The following is a 22044-nucleotide window of genomic DNA, read 5'->3' as shown; positions in this document are numbered from 1 at the left end:
GATGAAGCTCCTTGAAAGACAGTGTGACACTTAAACATGTTATAGCCTACTAATTAGAGTTGCAATACAAAACTGAAAGCTGCGGGCCTAATTTCTCGTGCATTGGAATGCTCATGGCCATATAAGCAGTTCATCAGGGTATGCTCCAATCATCCCAGACAGCCTAAGACTGCATAAACCAACTTTTCAGAAACTATGCCATTGTATGGAAAAGATTTTGAGATTCAATGAGGTACAAAAACACCAGGAAAGCCAAGGAGCAGAATTCACCTGGGAAGGTGGATTCTATTCCATGCTCCCAAGCTAACAATGTACGTTATTCAAAGAACACCTTTCTTTATATGTTGTCTCTTTAAGCATACAGTCATGAGCCAGAGGTCAATTCCAATTATGAAGATAAGATAGTTGAGTGCTGCAAAAATATACACACCAAAACACGTGAAAACCAAAACAACTTGTAAATGCTTTAGCTTTGCAGAATAGTTTTCTGTGTTGTCCAACTTCTAGATAACATTCTACTACACCAAAAAGGTGAGATGTAGTTTAAAGAAGAAAATGCAACACTTATTTCCACCTTTTTCACACCAGAATATCATAAATTTAATTCATGATTCTGTCTCTTAATCTGCTTTTTGAAATAAAATATAAAAAAATACCCTTTTCCAATTTTCCTTCTTCCCACATAGAAAGCAAATTGCATTGTAGCATTAGTGTAACATCAATCCTATTCCTTATGGATGGCTTCCCATCCACTCCCAAGAACATCCCGTAATGGCTGACTCAAAGATCCCACAACAATTTACTCCATTGACAGACAATCCTTAGGCTTCCAGCCCTTCATTTAAACCAAGTTTCTTAAAAGTCTGGGAATACTCAAATACTGCCACCTGCCAGTACAGCAGACCTTTAGAATAACTCAGTGTAACCAAGAATAAAGAAAATTCAGTGAGAAACAAAACAAAACATTCTGGAAATATCTAGACAGTCCAAGAATCTTGGTTTTTTCTTTTTCTTGCTCTACCTCTAATTCTTTGCCCTCCACAAATTCATAACTTACGCAGGATGTGATCATGACTCCTGTCAGACAATTACTGCCAGCAATCTAAAAGCACTCTGAATTTATTGCAGTTCCAAATTTTACATAGACATTAAAAGTAGCTCTTCACCATTTCCCTTCATATCCCTATCTTATCCTCCCCACCAAACAGGGGGGGGGAAATAAGGTGCTACAAAATTGCATATAGAAGTTCAAGAAATGAAATAAATTGTTAGGCTTTAAAAAAAATAATAATAAAATCCCACTCCTCTCTCTCCCATTCATTAGCAGCTCATCTAATTCAAATGAAGTTGCACTGAGCTTCCGCACGAATCGCTGTTCCTCAAGTATACAATTCCCTAGGTAGGCCTTCAATTATTTTTTCTTTAAATGAGGCATCCTTCTGACTTGAGCTAATTTCATATTTAGCAAACAGAAGTCAGATACATGGCAGAACTACACGAGTCTTGCTTCGTTTTTACAGTCCCAGTACAATTCAGGTTCTCATGGACATCTCAAAAATGTATCTTGTAACTGGCAGTTCTTCAGGCTTCCTGAGAAGACACACAGGGTTACGAGTGCAGGCACTGCATTATTTACATTGCCTTAGAAAACAGAGTGGGACAGAACTACATTGGAGGGGCTGTGCAGAGGGCCCAATATACCAGTGGCTGAGCTGTACTTGTTACAGTGGAAATGCACATTTCAGTTTAACAACTGGTATTTATGATTCTGAAAATACCATTAGCTACTATGGTGATGCAAATTGATTTCATAGTCATCCCGCAACAAATGTTTCACTCCATAGGATTTTGTACATGACTGCAGGCACTTATTTACAATCTCTGCTCCAACAGCTATTTAAACAACTGTGCATGGTAATTTAGTGGCAAAAAGTAACAAAATCAACAAAGCTCGGTGGTTTTAAGTTTAAGTCCTTCTGGCATGCAATTAAGGTCGCTTGCTTTTTGTTAGACTTGAGAGTTCAGCCAGAGATGTCCACCATGACAGTGAACCACAGTATTTAGCCAAAGATCTTTTTATTTCATATACATGTTTGTGGGTTTTTTGGCTTTTCTTTTTTAGTGGGGAGTAGCTCCTCTGGTCTTTCATACACCTGCATTTTATTGTCAGCATATAAAGGCATTTATTCAAATGCATCACATGAACAATTTCTTATTCCCATTGCATTTCATGAATATATAATGTGTTCAGAAAATAAACACACAGCAGTTGGTGTACACTCACATGAAAAATCTAGGAAAAAAGTAAACCATTTCCCTTCACATTTTAATTGTAGGTTCTTGCAGTCTACGCAGTTTTAATGCCTCAGTGGCCATTTGTGAGAGCACAGAACAAGATAGCTATTGAGAAATCTTTCAAGCCAGATTTTCTGCATCATTTACACCAGTCTTTGAATTTCCCTTTTCAGCCTCTTTCTCCGAGGTCTTCCATGCTTTTGTTTTCTGCTTGCCCATCCACATGAGGAGAAGCGGATAGCTCCTGTTCGTACTGCTATGAGGCTTTTTTTTAGGATGTCTTTGACTTAGCCTTCCCTTCTGAGGAAATACAAGATTTAATTCCTATCTAAAAATTAACTGCTTTCAGCACTTGAATATTTTGCTCAAGTTAGTAGTCAAAAATATGAAGCCAGAGGGAAACAGCACTTAGGAGAACTGTGGCTAGAAGTAAGATAAAAATTCCAAAAATAGTTTAGTAATGAAAGATTCCAGAGACTTCCAAAGAGACTCAGAATTCCAGATCCATTCGCAATACTTATTCAGAAGAACTTAAAAATTCTATGTGTTCTCAAAAATAATCTGCACCAAATAGTTGCAGTCTTTTGGGTAAGTACGAGCACATTGACTACCCCTGGAGTCAGAGGAAAGTACAATGGGAAGCACGCAGTACTCGTATGGTACATCTCACAGCTCAGGCATGTAGGTTTGGAGGCTGAGGGAACACGGTGAAAACAAAAATGATTTTTGAAAACCGAGGACAGCACAAATGAACACAAAGAGTGTTTGTGAATCTCTTTCCTGTCTACTCTATATGCATCATCACCTCCAGTTGCTTAAAAGACTTCTGTTAATACTGCAGATGATGGTTTATTGTCTATTAGCTGATTACTGTTATTACTGGTAGCCCAATTTAGTGTATTGCTTTTGACCTAAGAGGAACTAAATAGCCAGGTTTGAGTTTGTTGCAAACATCAGTTTCTTTCCCTATGGAAACGTTGTGATGTGGTACAAGGGACATGGTTTAGTGGGAAACATCAGTGATAGGTGGATTGTTGGACTGGGTGTTCTTAGAGGTCTTTTCCAACCTCAGAGATTCTATGATTCTAACATTAAGATTAGGACTTAACTTTCCTTACTGGATTAATTTCATTTCATTATTTTCTCTACTATGCAGGAGAGATGGTCCCTGTACTGGGGACTAGATAGTGTTAAATTTATTCAGGAATAATTATATCTCTGTACAGAGAATGCTAAGATATTGAGAGCTATTTAGGTCCTGTTTTTCTAAACATGTACAGCATCCGAAATTTCCCACATCCCTACCTATAATCAGGGCAGTTCAAGAAAAGGTAGCTCATAGGACACAAAAAATGAAGTGGAAAACGGAACTCTGTTTTCTCTAGTCCCCAGCAAAACTGATGCATTCCTGGGAATATCATCCAGTTTCAGCTTCAGTATAGACCAGATACATTTCCTGGGGAAAAAAAAAAAAAGAAAAAAAGAAAAAACCCCACCAGTTATGCAAAAGCACAGTTTTCAAGGACATTTTTACAGCAAGTGAACAAAACTTCAAAGTCAACTCAGTCTCAGTGTAAGATTGGCTCCCTCTGCCTTTTCAGGAATGACTGACATATTTTCTCATGTGACAGTCAGCTCTGTTTGGAACTATTGTTTCAGTTTCTGTCAGCTCAAACTGACAACTCTGCAGCAGTTTATTCCATCAGAAAAGCTGATTAATTATTTTCAAATGGCTGCTTGGAAATTTTATAAAGGTCTCCACAATCTGCAAAATCTGAGGGCAAACAACTGTAATAGCCTGCATTCTGCAAAGGCACTTCTATTGTCTGACTACAACTTTCTGTTACTCTGTATGAGAACACTGTCCTAAGCTGACATAGAGAAGACAGAGCGAGGTAACTCAGCTGCCACAGTAGACTCTTCCTGATGCCAACTCATATCAAAAAGCCGAGGAAAAAATACACTGACAGTGACAGCTATGAAATAAGTCAATGTGTGACAGTAATCAGTTCTGTTCTACCACGTCAGGTTCCAGAAAAGGGAAGAGGTTTTTCAGGCTGTGTAACCCACACCATCAAGCACTGAGAACAATGGCACAAAGTCTCACAGCCAGTTGCTCAGAAGTCAAGAGTATGGACTTTCACAGGAGAGGAGAATCTGTGACCTAAATGAGGGCATTTCCAGTAATTGTGAGGAAACTCAAAAAGATAAGGGCTGGCTATAAAAGGGTGAGAAGAATCAATAGAGCCTATGCCTGTACAGGACAGGTTAGCAGAGTTTTTGCAGGATCATAGAGCCAGACAATAAATAGCAACTAACACACACACACACAGAAAAAAAGAGAGAAGGAATCAGATCACAGGATGACAATGAGAGGGCTTCAAATTGAACACTAGCATGTGATAAAAATAAAAGCAAGAACCAGCACACGTAATCTCAGTGCTATCTGCTGGAGTGAGAGACAGATGAGTCTATGATGGGAAAAAAGTGTTTCAAGAGCCATAACACATCCAGAACAAAGACTAAATGTGCAGGAGAGAGTGAGCAACAAATATCCCCACCGCTAATCAGGGAAAAACTTCTCTTTGTGACACTCTGCTCTTCCTCAGACAATTCACAAGAACAGGCAATCAGAAATGAGACTGGAAAAGGCTTTAAGAACTTCTGGAGTGCAAATATCACTGACAGAAAATGGGCAGTTCCTTTCACCAGACTATCCTTAGCAGGAAATCTGTCACATCCAGCAGCACTGAAGAAGCTGTTCTGCAACCCAGAAACAGGGATGTGAAAACCGTTGCCTATCAACTTAGAGCAGAATAGTAAAGAATGAAAAAGGGAGGAAGGAACATGCAAATAAACAAACAAACAAAAGGGGAGGGGGGGGAATAAAAATAGAAGGGAGAGAACAGCAAAGATAAGGAGAGAAAGGAATTGCATGTTGTGAGGGAAAAAGCGAGTAATAGAGAAGCTAAGAGATGGGAGATGGCATGAGACAGAAACACAGGATCTGTAGGTATGTAATATTTGAGCCTCTTCTCCAGAATTCAGGAAGAATTCAGAAAAGTAAAGTATAAGATTGGTGGCTTAAATGCAGCCTGAAGAGACACCTAGGTAGAGTCGGAGTGGACAGTAGCAGAGGTAACAGCAAACACCTGGGACAGAAAAAATATATTTAAACAGAGGTAGATAAAGAATCAGATCATGACAGTGAAGAAGGAGCAGACAAGCTACCAAATGAGGAAGTGTGTGAGATTAGAACACAGGTGGCAATGGGATTGAATTTATCAGAAAGGCAGTGCTGTGACAAGGAAGAGAAAATAGGACACTTAAAATACAAAAACAGAGATCTGATGCATAGTCATGTACAAGCGATTTAGAGAAGATGGATGAAATTAAAGTAACTGATCAAGTGGAAGCTGATAGAAAATTTTAGGCACTACACGACTAGGAAAATCATACCTGTTAGAGGAGAGCTGAAGGGAGACAAAGTCAACAGCATCAAGAGATACAACAGACCAGGGAGTTTAAATGACCCCAAATCATAGGGCACTTGTGGTGAGAGCCAAGAAGGAGAAAAAGGCATTCAAGCCTGTTTCCAGAAAGAAGAGCTGCAAGAGCATTTGGAGAGAGAGAAAGGTAGCACAGCACTGCAAGGGCTGTTCTGAGGAGCTGATGTTCAAACACTGAGCACAGTGAGCATATTGGCATGTTCACAGGTAACATTTCATCCAGTTTCAGGAGTGAGTAGGGCTCCTGTTTCAGCAGGTAACGTCTCTGATTTGCCTACCTGTGGATTCTGGACTTCCAACTCATTCACTTGGAGCCCTGAAAGATTCCTCAGGTTTCTGGGCTGCCAGACGGGCTGGCAGCAGGCCACCGTGCTTCCATCAAGAGCTCCCCTAAGAGGCTTTGCTGGCTCAGTTTTCTCAGCTTCTCCACTCTCCACTTAAAAGCCAGTACCTACCCAAAGCTTTGATTCCCATTTGCCCTTAGCTACCACAATGTAGCTATCATTTCTGCCATCCTCGTTTGTCACCTCATGAGTTGACAAATTGACCTCGACAAGAGCAGGGATAATCCACATCCTCAGCACAGCCTTAAGAGGTGTTTAAGAATTAACATGAACTTTCTCTTCTGGGTTAAGCAAGAGGCACTGACAACAAACGCTTCTGGTAGCCTTTCTGAAGGATGAAAAACAGTGGCTCCAGAGGAGTTAGATGATACCAAGCCCTTGGCTGCAAAGTTTGTTTGATTCATGCACTGTAAACTTGAACAGAGAACAAAACCTGATGTAACATATAAAATTATTCCCTCTGCCTGCCCCTTCCAGATCTCAATAAGCTTCGTGACTTCCAGCAACTAAAGGGAATAGCAAGGTGTAGACAGGATACAGGAACAAAGCATTTAAAGGACAGAAACACCGAGTCTCTACTGCACAGGGAAAAAAAGTCACTGCCAAAGCGTGGCTTTGGCTGCCGTCGTCTCCTGCCCTGCCTCTCAGCCTCTGAATTTACTCAGCACGTCTCTGAGCCCAGTGCTGACTGAGGAGCCAGGCTCACTGGACATCAGCTGAGCTTCCAGCAATGTCTGTGGATATTTACAAGCCCTGAGTGAAGGTCTCCTGTAAACCCAGTGCATGCTGTGTCTGCCCCACACCTCGCTGGGGCTCTGATGCCGTTAATCTTCACTCCTTCAGAATTTTATGACGAGAAGCCAATTCTAATGGTTGTACGGCACAGGTTCCCAGACGTGTGTGCGCAGGCACGACAAAGCTGAGGCTCAGAACATTCAGCACGTCTCAGAGGGAAGGAAAAAAACAGCTCTGCCAGTAGAACTAAATGAAGCAGCCTGAAAGAGCGCAAAGCCGGGCTGCGACGTAGTGACCCGAGCAGGTTCCCTCTCTAAATTCTCGAGCGTCACAACTCAGACGCAGACGAACAGCACCCGCCATGTGAATCACATGGGTACGGGGCTGGGGCAGCACGACGCACGGCGGAGCGCAGGGAGCCAGCACCTCGCGGCCGGTCCCGGCTGCACAGCACCAGCGGAGCGCGGAACCGCGAGCCCCGCACGACACGGGACGGAGCCAACGGGACCGGCCGCCCGCAGCCCCGGCCATGTTCCGCCCGGCCACCCGCCGCCACCCGGCGCTTCGCAGGTGGGGAAAGCCCCGGCGACGGCGCTCGCCTCCCGAGACGGCCGCACGGGCGCCGCCCGGGGGAGCGCAACCACCGCGCCCCGAGGGAGGTGTGAGGGCGGGCGGGGAGCGGCGGGGCGGGCAAGGGAGGAGTGATGCGAAAGGCCGGGCTGGCAGGCGCCGCAGAGCCCCGGGGCCGCGCTCCCGCCGCCCCGACTCCGCCGGGGCCGAGGGTCCCGCCGCCGCCGCCGGGGTCTCGCTATGGCCGGCCGCCCCCCGCCCAGGTAGGGCCCCGCTCTCCGCCCCTCCCCGCGCACCGCCGCCGCCTGAGGGGAGTAACGGCCCCGCGCGCGCCGCGCCCCGCTGCGTAACGGCTGCGGGCGGCGCGGTGAGGAACGGAGCGGAGCTGTACGCCCGCCGGTCCCCGCCGCCTGCCCGGTGAGTAACGGTCGCGGGTGCCGCCCGCGGAGGCGTTCCCGGAGTCCCTTACCCGGCACGGGAGGCAGCGAAGGAGCGGCAGCGCTGTTCCACCGCGGTACCGGGCGGGAGGCGGAAGAGACGCGCGGTGCCGAGCCGGGCGGCGCCTCTCTCCCGCGGGCACGGCGGGCGCTGGGGGGCAGCGGCGCTGGGCTCGGAGGGGCCGTGGCCGCGCCGGTACCTGCCCGGAGGTGCGCAGCTGCCATGCCTCTCTGCCGCGCGGACAGCAGAAATTAAAGTGAAAAATCGAGGATTTGATCCTTTCTTTTCCTATAACAGCCGGTTTTCCTGCTCTAGCGGTGAGTCGATCTGTGCTTAATAAAATACTTTCGGGATAATGTGCTTCTATGCGCGTGCATCCCCTAGTAAATCTGATTCTCTCAGTGACAGAGGACCCCGCGGTCACTGTGCTGCCGCTACCCGAGCTCCACCGAACCGCCTTTATAGCACTTATGCAAAACTGATCCGAGCAAAACTTCCTGCAAGAAGGAAATCGATGCTCGGAGAGGAGCAGCCTGCTGCAGGTGTGCGGTGCAGTTGGGTGTTCAACAACCACTGCTATACTGCATTGTGATGATAGCTGGCAGGTAGAAGTAGCATAGAAATCGGACTGTCTTATACTACAGACTGTGTTGGAGATAAAAAGTATATACTGCAAATGATTGTACTTCGGCTTGTTTGGGTTGTATGGTTTCCCAAAGAGAGAGAGAGCAAAGAATATTAGGATAAAGTTTGGAGAAAACACCATCTTAAAGAGGAAGGTGGTGAAACAATACAGAGCTGCCTGAATATTCAGCAGGGATTGCTGGCACACATCTATGAGTGATAATTGCTTGTATGAGAAATTGCTTTTATTTCCTTATAAGAAGAATCAAACCTTTAAAGCAACATCTGGAGGAGAGCTAACTTAATTGGTTTTCAGATCAATAGTTATTTACAGACCAAAGCTTAATAATGCTGCTGTACTTGAGTCTGAATTGCCTGATCTAGGAATAGCCCTCACCCTTAACATTTCAGGATGAAGTAAGGAGAATATATATATTTTTAACTCATGGCTAGTAGTTCTTATGTGCAACTTCCATACACTGAATACCATGATGATTTTACAAACTATAGTGTTTTTTTGAAAGCCAAAGTCAAGGAGACTCAGACTGAAGATCTCTTTGTCCTTAAATGCAATCTGATCTGCCATCCTTTATCCTAAACAAAGAAATTTGTAAAACACAACATTGACACAAATAGTTGGGATAAGGATAAGATATATTCCAAAGAGACAGTAAGATACTGAGTCAGACAGCATGCTGCTTTCCATGCTTGTGGTCTTGCTTTCATTGCTAAACACTTGTCTCCTCAGAGCGATACAACCATCTATCTTCTGACCCCACACAACCATTGCTAAGCTTTTTACCACTATACAGAATATCTCTTGAGAAACCACACCTGCTCTAGAGCTCTGCCATGTGGTCAGCTCTTCACCCTAGCTAGGCCTGTTACCTGGAAAACACCCTCTATTTCTGTAGCAAGCCCCAGAGTTAGCTTGCTCCTGTGAGCAACATACCTCTTTCTTACCAAGCCATAATTTTTCTCCCTGCTTAAGCCAGTCTTCTCTCCAACTACAGGCCTCTTCTTCATCCCTTTTATCTCCTGCAGCTGGTATGTTGGCAGCTGCTTGTTATTTGTTAATCAAGGTAACCCTCTATTTGTTGAAGTATGTAAGCTTCATACTTTCCGTCTGTGAATAAAAGTTGATGACTGGAGCAGCCATCATTCATTCAGTCCAGGAAGATTTTCATGGGAAAAAAAAGCACACTGGGAAGCTTTGGGAGAGATAATTTCTCTTCATACACTTTTAGCTCATCATACTCCACCTACCTCTTCTGAAATATTTGAGTTACTTTAATGGGAGACTAATTATGGCAGCTGTCAAGAAGAACAAACAGCAAACATTGGTGTTTGGGAAGTAGCTGTATAGACCTTACCAAAGGAAAAAAGTCTTCACTATCAAACTGCTATGGAATAAGTAGTTTTTCACTTCTTCCCTTCAGAATCACTTTGGACGTTGGTTTGTTTCTGTGGCTACTCTGCTGCTGATCTTAATCACATACACCCAGCTTCCTAATGAGGGGTCTAAGCTCTGCCTTTCTCAGTGAATCACACACTGTGATTGCTCCTTGAGTTCAGTATAAAGTTGGAGTGCATATTAATTCCTGCTCTCTGCCTTCCCTTGCTTTGGCATTCATAGCCATAGGCAAAAACATACAACTGTATCTGGATGCCTACAGCTGCTGCGGAGCACAGCAGAGCAAGGTGGATGCCTTTGGGCATTCACAGCTAAATTACTTTCCAGCAGTAGCTCTTGGGGTGAATGCTTCCCCTGGGGATCAGATGAACAGCTGCATGGGGCTACACAGAACTGGTAGCTGTCACTTTTTCTTCAAGCAGCTCAAAGACATTTTTGACATCGCAGTTAAGAACCTGGAACTGCAATCTATAACGATTTTTGTTGTTGTTGTTATGATGAAGGAACAAAACTGCATTAAGCCCTTAAATCTACCAGCTTGTGCTTTGCTTCTCTAGGATAACATCAGGAATTAAAATACTTGGATTATTTACATATAAGCCAAGAACTACACTGCTTCTGTGCCCTGTATAAACCACTGACTATCTGGAATGCTATTGCACAGTAGCCTAAGAAGGTGCTATCACTCCAGTTTGGTAAAGCTGCAGTTTCTCTGCTCAAGCTTCTGAAACTAATCCTATAGACGTACACAATTTTTGGGCAAGCCTGTATATCTGAAAGCCATATTAGCTGACAAAGAAATAGGAGTCTTCAGGCAGTTGTCTTTTGGACTAGCACAGACTTTCAACTCATAGTTTTTTCTGTGAAAACTGGAAAGAAAAGGAAGAATAAGAAGTGTTCTTCAACTGAGAATCAGAAACAGCAATGCAGCTTAGAAGCAATGTTGCATTGAACAGTAATTCAGAAGAATTAAAATGAATTCCCACACACCACAGATGAGGAATAGCAAGCTTTATAGTTTAAACGGTGAGAAGACAAGTCAAAGTATGGCTGCTATTTCTTATACGCTCGCCGTGTAGTACAGAAAGTTTTGTATCACTGACGTAGAATGAAATATCTTTGCTACATGCTAGTAATGCCTGGTGTTGCAGACTTAAGCACGTAAAATTGCCAAGAATGGGTAAGAAAAGCCTTTCTGATTTTATAGGTCCCCGTTGGAAGCCAAGCACTTTTCACATTTGATCAGTATGCCAGACCTGATAGCAGGTGCAAACAGATAAGTTAAAATATTCAAAGCTAAGAAAAGATCCAAGAGCTACAGTTGTACCAGAGGTTTCTTACAGTAGGCATGTGGTCCTCACTCATTTTGGTTGGTAACATGCACAGTAGCACTGATGTCCCAGACTTCAGCTGACATCTGGTCCTGTAGTTCAGCAAAGCAGCCCAGGTTTTATATGGGAGAGAGAACAGATTTGTCGGCTTTGTACTAAAATGGGAAAGGATGCATTTAGGAGTAACTGTAAAAAAAACTTTGATCTTATAAGGAGACAAAATTGCAGGCAAAATTATGAAGTTCAACAGTAAAGGAATTTAGCTAGATCTAACAGTTTCTTTGAAAGAATCATTAAGGAATTTAAAAACAAACAAACAACAACAAAACCAAAACAGGACATAAACCAACAGGAATCAGTACTGGGAATTAATTTGGAACCATTGTCAGTGATGAGTGAAAAGAAGTAAGGAAGGACTGAGGCATTTGGGGCGGTTGGTGGTGTTTGCTGAGACTGCATAGCTTGGAGAGCCATTCTCCACATTTCCACCTCTGCAAAGAGTGGAGGAAGAAATATATTACAAATCTCATTTAAATAAAAGAGGGCAAAGATAAAAATCCTCTAAACAAGAGTGTAATGCCAGAGGTATTATTATTATCACAATAACTGCATGCATTAGAGCGGTTGCTAGTGTCACAAATTTAGTATTTGATGGCTATGCTTTTCATTTGCAACTTAGCATATGAATTTTCCAGATGTTTTGATTTGAGTGGCCAGAAAATGTATCTAATGTGCTCTTTTTGGAGTCTGACCATCTTCTTACAGCGCCACCTTGTATTCCCAGTTTCTGATCGGTGGTGGGAATTTTTGGAGTGACGTGCTGCATTCTGTTTTCATGGGGAAATACTTTAACCGGCTCATTAACCTGGCTGACCTACGTTGTCAGAGAGACAACAATTCTCAGAGGGACATTTTCTTCAGTGAGGTCAAAAAGTCTGGCTAAAAGCAGAAGGAAATGGAAGCATCCACCTTTTTAGGTGTGTGGATGAGGAATTTGATCTCTTGAGGCATGGGGCTGTGAGGGACAGGAGGAAAAAAAGCTTGCAGAACATTTGTTATTTTCATAGATGCCCATATTTTGTTCTTGAGCTGTCCATTTTGTATGTGTTTTAGGCTGTGAGCTCTTTCCTGTAATGATGACAAGCATGCTTACCAGGTTAGCAGGCTTTTGCCATTTCTTTCCTCAGCCCCAGGTTAATTACTTTATTCTTTCTGCTTAAATGTCATTTATTAAGCTAAGTCTACTTAGGAGTGAGGCAGAATTAGGCTGGTGGGAACCTTTATCTGTACTATGGATAATAAACCTCAGCACTAAAACCCACTTCAAGTCACTACCTGATGCAGCTGTCAATCCTCATCTACTTGAGCATACGGACATCAGAAATTAGAGCACCCACTGAAGAGCTGTATTTTAAACCATGAATGGCACCTAAGCAGACAGAAGTGAGGACAGTAAGTCACATATTGAGACAACAGAGTGCTTTATGAGCCAGAGGTGCCACAGAGCCAGAACAGGCTGAGAGGAGAGGCTGGGAGCTCAGTCAGGTGAGGATACTGGCCTGGGATTACAAGGATGCTGGCAGTGGTCCCTCCAGTTAACAGTATTCTGTATTAAACATTTATCTAAGCTCATTCTGGAGTGCTGCCGCTGCCTCTCAGAGCCAGTATTTCATTATCTGACAGGAGGGATACAGCTTCAGCATGAAGGATCAGGAATGCAAGCAATAAATTTGAACGGAGTGTTCAAACCACCCAGAAGTGGCAAAGGAGTTTTAGCTTTCTCACAGAAGGGAATTGAGTTAAAATGTTTTATACAACAGAATAAAAACATTAGTTACCATCTTACTGCAGTGGCAGCTCCCTTTCTTCCATGGTCTGGACACTGGTCTACTCTCCCCAGGAACCGGTGTACTCCCCCACCTGTGTGCCTGCCCAGCACCTGCAGGAGCAACGGCTTTGGAACTCCCCACATGTATGGGGAGCTCAGCATCAGAAACATAGGGGTGGAACTTTTTAACCTCCTCTTTATCAGTGCGTTTAAATAGTGCTTTAAATTGCATATACAGTACACCTGCCGTCCTCCCAGCTTCAGATAGGAAAAATTCAGAGTGGATGTCGTTTTTCTCTTAACAAATAGCGCAAATTCAGAACACACAGATTAATATTATGATTGCTGGTATTTATTTGGTGTATGAATTTTAAACCTTCTTTTTTAGGATTTTGCATAGTCCTGTCAACCTTGGATTATTTTCATTAATCTCTTTAGTTTCCCTCATTAATTTCTTCACTTCAAGACTTGACCGATTATTAATATCTGGCTGCTGCCAATGCTGGTGACACATAATGGATAGTCAGCATTTTTTATCAAAGCTACGTTTTCTCTTGCTTTTGGCATTGCAATTCATTGTATTCCTAATAAATTCTGATTGAGTTCTACCAAAGAAAAATTCCTTTCAAATCTCAACTAAATTTAATCTGCTGCTTAAAGAAAATAATAATAATAAAAAAATCTAGCACAGAACCTGATGCTGCAGAGTGTATTTCCCAGCTTCAGGACTGGTCATTAAGTCCTGTATAACTCTAAGCAATTCATCTTAAAGCAGGGTTCTGCACTCTGCTCTCTGTCTCTGAGCTGTCTCCTTGCACCAGCAATAACCAGCTTCTGAGTATTACAGGAGTCATTCATTACTGGAGAAGTTTGGGTTTAGTATGTGAATTGCTGACAAACTGGAATTCACTAAAATAAGGCATCTTTGTGTTACACTTAAAACCTCTTAAAAAGAAAGCTGTGCAGAATTCAGGATTCCTGGATTTGGATAACTGTTTACTGCTTTCCCAAAAACTCCCTGGCCAACCATGTGGTGGATGTTGCATAGAATTTGTTGCTTTATAACAACTGAGTAACAAGTTAAATTTTTAAGGTTTTTTTTTCTTTTTCTTCTTTCTTAAGTGAGGTTAATTTTCTTAATGAAGAGGAAGTGCAGTATGTATGGGCTACATTAATCCAGAAATCTTGAGCGTAACTATCCAGACAAATGACAGAACAGTTGCAGAAGGAAATGCATTCATCAGCCCAAGGAGGGCTGCAGTACTGCTTTGAGCAGTAATCGTAAATCACTTGCTCTTGTATGTAGCTTGCTCCAAAAGTAATGTCTCCTATTTGTTTCCATGGAAACTGCAACATATACAAAGAGCACAATAGCACTTAGTTTATGGAACTGTGTTTAAATGAGGTCTGTATCCTGTTCCCCTAGATTCATTTAAAGTTATCTATGCAATTTCAGTTTGAAAAGGTAAGATATCAAATCAGCAGGATAACAGTCCAACAAATACTTACAGATTGTTAGTCTATATAATCTAAAGCAATTGCTTCTCTCTCAAAGAAGGACATGTATTATCACTGCAGACATCCAATAAAAATGGACAGCTCATTTATTTATAAAAGGAAAATACTTGCATGCTGTGATGTTGAAATGACAGACCCATTGTCCTCACACTAATTCTGGAATGAGACCCTCCCCTCAATTAGAGGGAACAAAATAGAAGTAACAGCATGGCTATTGAGTGGTTTAGTTAAATGCTCACGTGATCTTGGCTGTACATTGTACCTGCCAATAAATTTAATCCTGTGTGTAATGTATGCCATACATTCAGTGAAATCCAATGGCCACATTATCTGAACTGTCTCAAGTGATTTTCAGGATATAATTTAAATGTTAGTGTAGTTACCAAGTGCAAAGTCGTGATGCTTTTTAAAGTGCAGCCATATTTCTAAGATTATAGAAATCAATACTGTACATTACAGAGCAGACATCTGAGTATTACACAGAGATACATCCTCAGGTACTGCACACAGTAGCAGACTTTTATTTCATACAAATAAAATTAATTCATAAGCAAACGTGTGTTTGCTGCGTGCAATGGATGATTTACTTAGTCAGAAGGCATGATGTTACACTATATCCTATATATTCCAGCTGAAATGCTTACGGTGACACTCCCCCCACACAAATAAAACAATAGTTATTTTGTAAAAGCTGGATGTATTTGCATACCTCCTTTTGTGTTCCTTTTAATAAAAAGGAAAAAGGGTGCAGTGGTAAACAGTGTTAACTCTAAACCCACCCAAAGATACATGTCAAGAGTCCACCTCTGTTCTTAGTGAAGCTCATAGGAAGAGCGTGCCTGCTGCTGGGCTCTGCTGAAATAGCAATGCACTTCTGCCCAGAAACACCTTCAGTTTAATTTGTATTGTGAGTTGCTGTCATTCAGCACTTTAGGGTGCATTACAAAATGCAAGGATTTCCCAGTATCGTATTTATTTATTTATTTGTTTGTTTATTATTATTATTATTATTATTATTATTTTAAAAGAAGCCTGGATAACAATTGTGATGCAGACACGTTCATCATGTATGACTCAACTATTTGGTCAACTTCACTAAAGATCATTCCTTAGACTGTGGTGCAAGTGAACTTGTCTGTATCTAAATTAATATCACTGTGTTAGAACAGAAACTGTTCTCCTATCTTCAAGTACCACACATAAAAAAGAGCAAGTGGTATCAAAGAGAAATTTCTTCTGTCAGGTTCTCTGCAAACAAATCTCTTGATTTCTTAGTGGATAACTGAAAACTCTTGCCTACACATAATCTGGTCTATATTCATGCCTTACGTGTAAATACAAGAATACTCATTTAGCATGTTCCAACTTAATGACACTGCAGCTAATGGTAAGTTTATCTGAGAGCCCATCCTGAGCTCAGTCAGCAGGGTAGATAGCCTTGCTGAACCCTGGGCATTCCAGCAAGAGCGAGTCAAATGTTTCAGGACCAGTTGTCGCAACAATTTCATAGTTATTCTGAAGTTCGTTGCAAAGCAATGGCTGAAGAAGCTCTGCATTTTATAGGCATTGTACCACCACAAAAAATAAATAGATAAATTAAAATTAATATCTCAGTGATCTGATTCATTGTTAGACTCTCAGAGATAATGTCCTATGTTCCTTATATAGTTAGAAAGGCCATAGGTTTAGGGCATAGAAAGAAGGAGGATTGGTCTGGCCAAAAAAACCACAAACAACAATAAGCAATCATAGTTTCTTGGACAGAAATCTTACACTTTCTTTATGCTAGTGTAAGCTACAAAAAGTTGAGAACATTGCCTTTACCTCTTCCATTCAATCCCATTAAACACAGTATAGTTCATGGGGAAAAAAAAAGTAAAGCAAAGGCAATGTTTGTAAGATCTTGATAGAATTATGTAAAAGCGTGCTTTGTATTATTAGAAGTCAAGATAATTAGGGTGGCAGCTCCATTTTATTTCATACACTGATAATGTTAGTGTTAAAAAGAATCACACTTCTCAAACATTTATTTTGAGACCTTGTTTTCTGTAATTTTTCAGAAATTGCTGTTGGTTGACATGTTAACCTAGCATCAAAATTGAGAAATTTGTGTTTCATTGGATATTGGTAGGAAATCAGAATTGTTCAGGAGTGTAAATTATGTAAAACATGTAAATTATGTAAAAATATGTTGTTTTGAATAAGCAATAACAGAATGTATTCTTCAGTGTTAAAATAACTTCAGAATGTACCCTGACATTTTAAGTAGGTAGTTTATGAATACAGCTGCAGGTGGTCATAGAAACAATGCTGAATTGAAGAGAATAAGAATTTTCTGAGACCATTTGAGATGAAGGCACTTATTTTTAGACAGTTGTTTTACTGTTCGGGAGTCATTAGTTAAGGTAAAAACATATTGCTTTTATGAACACCATTATAACCCTAGACAATGTTTTGAAAGATTTAGCTGAAATGAAACTGCCTTTTTCTGTAGTTTATGTAATAGCTGTGTCTGGATATATTGGGTTCGGTCTTTATGTTTCTGAAATCATCTTCTTGATCAGCACTGCCCACTTAGGTTAGGTACATACAAACAAAACAGATTGAAGCATCTTTCCTTTAATGAGATTTCTTATCTCTCCTGCAGTCAAACTTCCAGGTCTACCTTAGTTTCCCATCTAATGGCACTCCAGTGCTGGGTATGGTCTCCTCGATTCTAGGGTAGAAAAGCAGGGTCTGGTGATATTTCAGCCCACATGAATTTAAGCATCTGCTCCCTAATCTTTCCTGTGTTCAGACAGTCTTTCTCCTCATCAGATCTTGTCTAATAATCAACCTCCAAATTAGGAACTCTTCAAAAAAGATGGCTACCAAAACTGCATCCTACCTGTCATTCTAAGTGTTTTTCTTCATTTAACTCATGCACTCTCACAGGAAGAGATCTCATGGTTCCTCTTGTACTTTTTATGAAGCTTCTTCTGACCAAGAACCATGCCTGTCTTTTCTAGAAAGTTACCCTAGCAAGTAGTCATTCTTCTACAAGCATAACGAAGGTACACCAGGAATTGTCCTTTTTTCTTTTTGCCCTAAAGTCATGTTAAATCCAAAATCCAGGGGGAGAAAGGCAGGATGCTTATCAGCTTTCTGTAAAGTTCCTATGGGTTGGCTCTCTGTCAGGAAACTACTGAAATATAGTTAGACTATCACAAAAATTAAAAATGAAAAAGCATTTACCTGCCATTCAGCTCCTCATTGCCAGCTCTTTAATCTGTACTTTGCTGAACTATTTAGTATGATGAAGAATGTGAAGTAGAAGATAAAACATTGCTATTTTTCTTTAAATAATGCAATCAGTAAATAAGAAAAGGGAAGAATATTTCTCACTAAATTGTGCAACTTTTTTTTCACATCTATTTTTCCATAAAACTTTGCTTTTGTAATACTTTTAAAACATGTTTTATAAGAAGTCTGGGCATTGCTAATGCTTGCAGAGGCTCCAAGATTTGTTTGCTTTTTTATTATTATTTGGAACTGAATAAAGGGCAATCAGGGCTGTGTAAACATGGAAGATAAAGACTTTTTTTATTGTGTGGCATACCGTAGTATGGGCAGTTTTTTCTCTGTTCTTTTCATTAGCATATAGCAAAAGGATTATTTATTTATTTATTTATTTATTTATTGCAGTGATAAAAGTGCTCTGGTAAAAATGGGATGTAAATCAAGAGTACCCAACAGGCATGATCAAATGAGCAATCTGAATATAAAGACTTAACGTTCTACTCTTTTAGTGCACCAGTTTTCTAGCAACCTGATTACATATCAGACACTGAGGTCTGATACTGAGGTGTCACTATTTTAAATTCCCAGTGAAGTCAGTAACAGCCAATGGAGACTGAAACAAGTCTATGAATGCATTGCAAGATCAGGCCCTGGTATTGCCAGTGATTATATTCTGCACATGGGCTCCAAATCCATAAAAAAAAAATCAGAAAGACATTTGTTTGAGGTATTTATAGAGCGTCTGTTTGACTAACCATCTGTGCTCTGATTGAAGTATACACATGGTCCAGACTGAATCAAAACCAATTCTATGGATTAAAATAGTAACTTTGACAGTGTTACATCTAAAGACTTTACTGCTAGTGACTCTTGACCTATTTACGTGTAAAGGTAATTCTTAAAACTGTAAAATCTGAAAGGTAGCATAAGGAAGAGCGTGACTGGTGTGCCTACTTCAAAAGGCTTTGGGCTTTGAAGTGAAGAGATGCTGCTTTAATGCTGCATGCCTTTCCAAGAAGCTGTTTGCTTAGGGTCTGGATTAAGCTGGCTGCCTCCCTGTTTTTGAGTCGCTTTTGGGTGTCGTTGTGAATGCAAAATCGAGAATATGCTGAAGAATTTTGCCCAGCTCTTGCTTGTGTCATAGTTCTATTTTGAAATACAGTTTTTGGTGGTAGTAGCATTCAGTACGAACATTAGCAAAGCATTAGAAACACAGCCAACTTTAGCTTAGCGTTAATGGCACTGAGAAACCTCAAAGTGTTCAGTTTGCTTACTTCAACAAAATTACCTTTTCCATGGATCAGTACGTTTTGTGTGTTCAGAATGCTGAAAGATCACAATGAAAAGCATGAAGCTGTTAAAAAATATACGTAATGGTCACTCATTGTTTATTGAACTTGCTCCTTAGAAACAATTACTGAGCAGTGAGGTTTTTTTAAGCAGGTTGTGCTTGTTCAAGATGGAGCAAAAGTGAAGTTCCTGATATTGTTTCACAAGATTATTTTTCTTCAGTGATAATCTGGGGAATTCTTTAATTTACCTCTTCTTGGTGATGTAGCACCATCTGCCACATCTGCAAAAAAGGTAATTATTTTTAGAAGTATCTGTGGGGTTTTTTTTTATTAAGTATTGAGTCATCGAGGTCAGTATTTTTGAATTATTCAGTGTAGGAAAATAGAAGCATTTGCTTTGCATTTTGGTCAGTAACAAAGGATGGATTTTTATTACTGATGGTGCCATAAATCTCATAGCAATTTGTTGCAGGCTTCTGATTTCCAAGAAATTTGTTTGCATCCTTAGTGAGAGCATTTAGCTTTGTAGGAAAAGGAATCAATCACAATTCTGGTATCAGTAAAACAGCATCTGGTGGCAAATAAGTGACTCTGGAAACCCTTCTATTAATGGAGATATTATACTGAAAATTGCATGCTTCTTAACACCGAGCCATTGGTCCAGGTTCCCAGCTTCAGACTGGAAATTGTAAATTAGGATCTCTGCCACCAAAGGAGAAATCATTCTCTCACAGGATACAGACTATTTCAGTAGATATTACAGACTTACACCCTCTACTAAACACTGTACTGACTGAAGTCCCCAGATGAGCCATCCTTTAACAGATTCTTATTAAGTCTGTGGCCTTCCATGATAGCTCTACATCCAATGAGCACATCTAAGCCAGATGAGCATTCTCCATCAAGCAGTGGGAGTCTAGCAAAGGTGAGAATTAGGACCTGAAGCTTTCAATAGCTTGCTTTATATTGTAGTGAAAAGGTACTTACCTGTGCCAGATGCCTTGGAAGACTTGTGCTTTGTGTAAACTCTTGGTGTGCTGAAGTAATGAGTATAGTGCATGAATGCAGACTTATCATTTGATGATGACATGACAACATCACTGGAGCAGTTTCTTTTGTTTTCTGCTGTTGAGAAACTAATGAGAGCAGGCAACTTCTCAAAGAGAATAGTTTTTCTCTGGGGAGCTGATGAAAATTGGGTTTATTTTACTTTACTACAGACTGAATAGTCTGAGGAGAATCTCTTAAGAAATCACATGCATGTTGAAAATTAAAGCTTAGAGAGGAGCCTATTGGATAAAGAAAGAGCAGAGGAAACTTTGATCAAACTGACTGGTGAAATAATGAAAAAAGAGATGTTGAAAAGCCAAACCTGAGTTCTGTGTTGAATGAAAGACCCATGACACAATCCAATATGCTGCATTTGCTTGGGTTATGCAAGACGTAAGTGTATGACACTGGGTGGTCAAACTGAAGAAACTCAGCTATATGCTCTTTTACATCAATTAGTATGTACTGCTGCATATCTGCTTCATACGATACATAGAAGGTGTTCATTTAACTATCAACAGTGGCCAGTGAGTGTGCATATGTATTTCTCTGTATTTTTAAGTATTTTACATCCCTAAACTCACTGAAAATCAGCTGTGGAGTCTAAGACTATTCCCAAATATATCTCATAATTATGCATTTCCCTCTTAAATTTTTTTTCAGTCTGTGAACCCTGACTGTGTGAAGAGCTTTGCAAACAGAGCCTGGAATTCATAGCACCAGTGCAACCCTAGATTTGAACTGCAATGCAGCACAAGAATAAAGATTTGTCTCTGCAGTTACAGCCCTGGAAAGTAGAACCTATAGACCAAAAAAAAAAAAAAAAAAAGGCTATGGAAGTGCTATAGTTCTATAGTTACTTTACAGTTACTCCTGACTGTGATGTCCCTTGTCCTGGGAAACAAAGTTGCTGATTTTACCTGTGCACTGATCAGTCAGTGTGGCATGAAATTATCTCCAAGGAGTGGGATAGCTGACAAGAGAATTCAGGTTTACCAGATTTCAGTAAATTCAAAGGAAGTTGCTCTTTCCTGTCTTAAGTTCCAGAACTTAAGTCTGAGATGAAGCCTCATTCAGAACAGGTAGTGGCATTCTACGTTTATTTTACTCATCACATACCTTTAATAATCTTTGCCATATTTGCAAATGAAAAGTGGTATTTTGGAAAGGACACAGATTTTAAGATTTTAAGATGCTACAGATCTGTTTGCTTTCCACACGATTGGGAAGTCTGCTTTACTGCTGTATGGAAGATGTAATGCATTACTCCTTACTGGAGCATGATCCAGAGACAGCACAATTCATCAGTACTCCAGAACATGACTCCTTAACTATTTTCCAGCTGTGCTTTAATGTACTGTTCTATCTGTACTGTTTAATTAAGGTCGAAAAGGGCTCTCAGTTAGTGGCCTCACTGCCATCTTTTTTGCCTTTAGGCTCAGTGACACTTACGGCACTGTGAGTTCAGTTACCTGCACACAGCATGACAGAAAGCCAGCATTCACTGTCAGCATGCCAGGTCCCTGCAGGGCAAAGCAGTAGCAAAGCCACTCAGTCTTTCTCTCGTTGAAGAGCATGAGAAAACAATGAGCCTTGTTCTTCAACCTGCAGGTCAGACTTGGTTTGTAATTTACTATTAGATTACATGAGGGATGCATCTTATAAAAAGAGGCAGTGACAGCTTCTGCTGGGAGTACTGGGCAGAGTACAAAGACTGCAGCTGGTCTAACTGTGGAGTTGTGAAAGAGAGTACTTCACATATGCAGTATTTGACCCTTGAATATCCGGTTCTTACTTTTAATTAAGATATAAAACCA

General features: G+C 40.9%; 2 protein-coding genes across 2 annotated transcripts in view; one reads left to right on the top strand and one right to left on the bottom strand.

The window, feature by feature from the left end:
* DAW1 (dynein assembly factor with WD repeats 1) overlaps positions 1-22044 on the bottom strand; it is a 305330-nt gene that overhangs the window by 210496 nt on the left and 72790 nt on the right. The gene's annotated exons all lie outside the window — the stretch shown is intronic.
* SPHKAP (SPHK1 interactor, AKAP domain containing) overlaps positions 7569-22044 on the top strand; it is a 67253-nt gene continuing 52777 nt past the window's right edge. The window contains 1 exon segment of the mRNA NM_001396010.1: positions 7569-7716. Within this exon segment, the coding sequence (NP_001382939.1) occupies positions 7694-7716 (23 nt within the window). The 5' untranslated portion in view covers positions 7569-7693.

Source organism: Gallus gallus, chromosome 9, assembly GCF_016699485.2.
Source record: "Gallus gallus isolate bGalGal1 chromosome 9, bGalGal1.mat.broiler.GRCg7b, whole genome shotgun sequence".
Taxonomy (NCBI): domain Eukaryota; kingdom Metazoa; phylum Chordata; class Aves; order Galliformes; family Phasianidae; genus Gallus; species Gallus gallus.
This window is presented reverse-complemented; position numbering and strand designations above follow the sequence as displayed.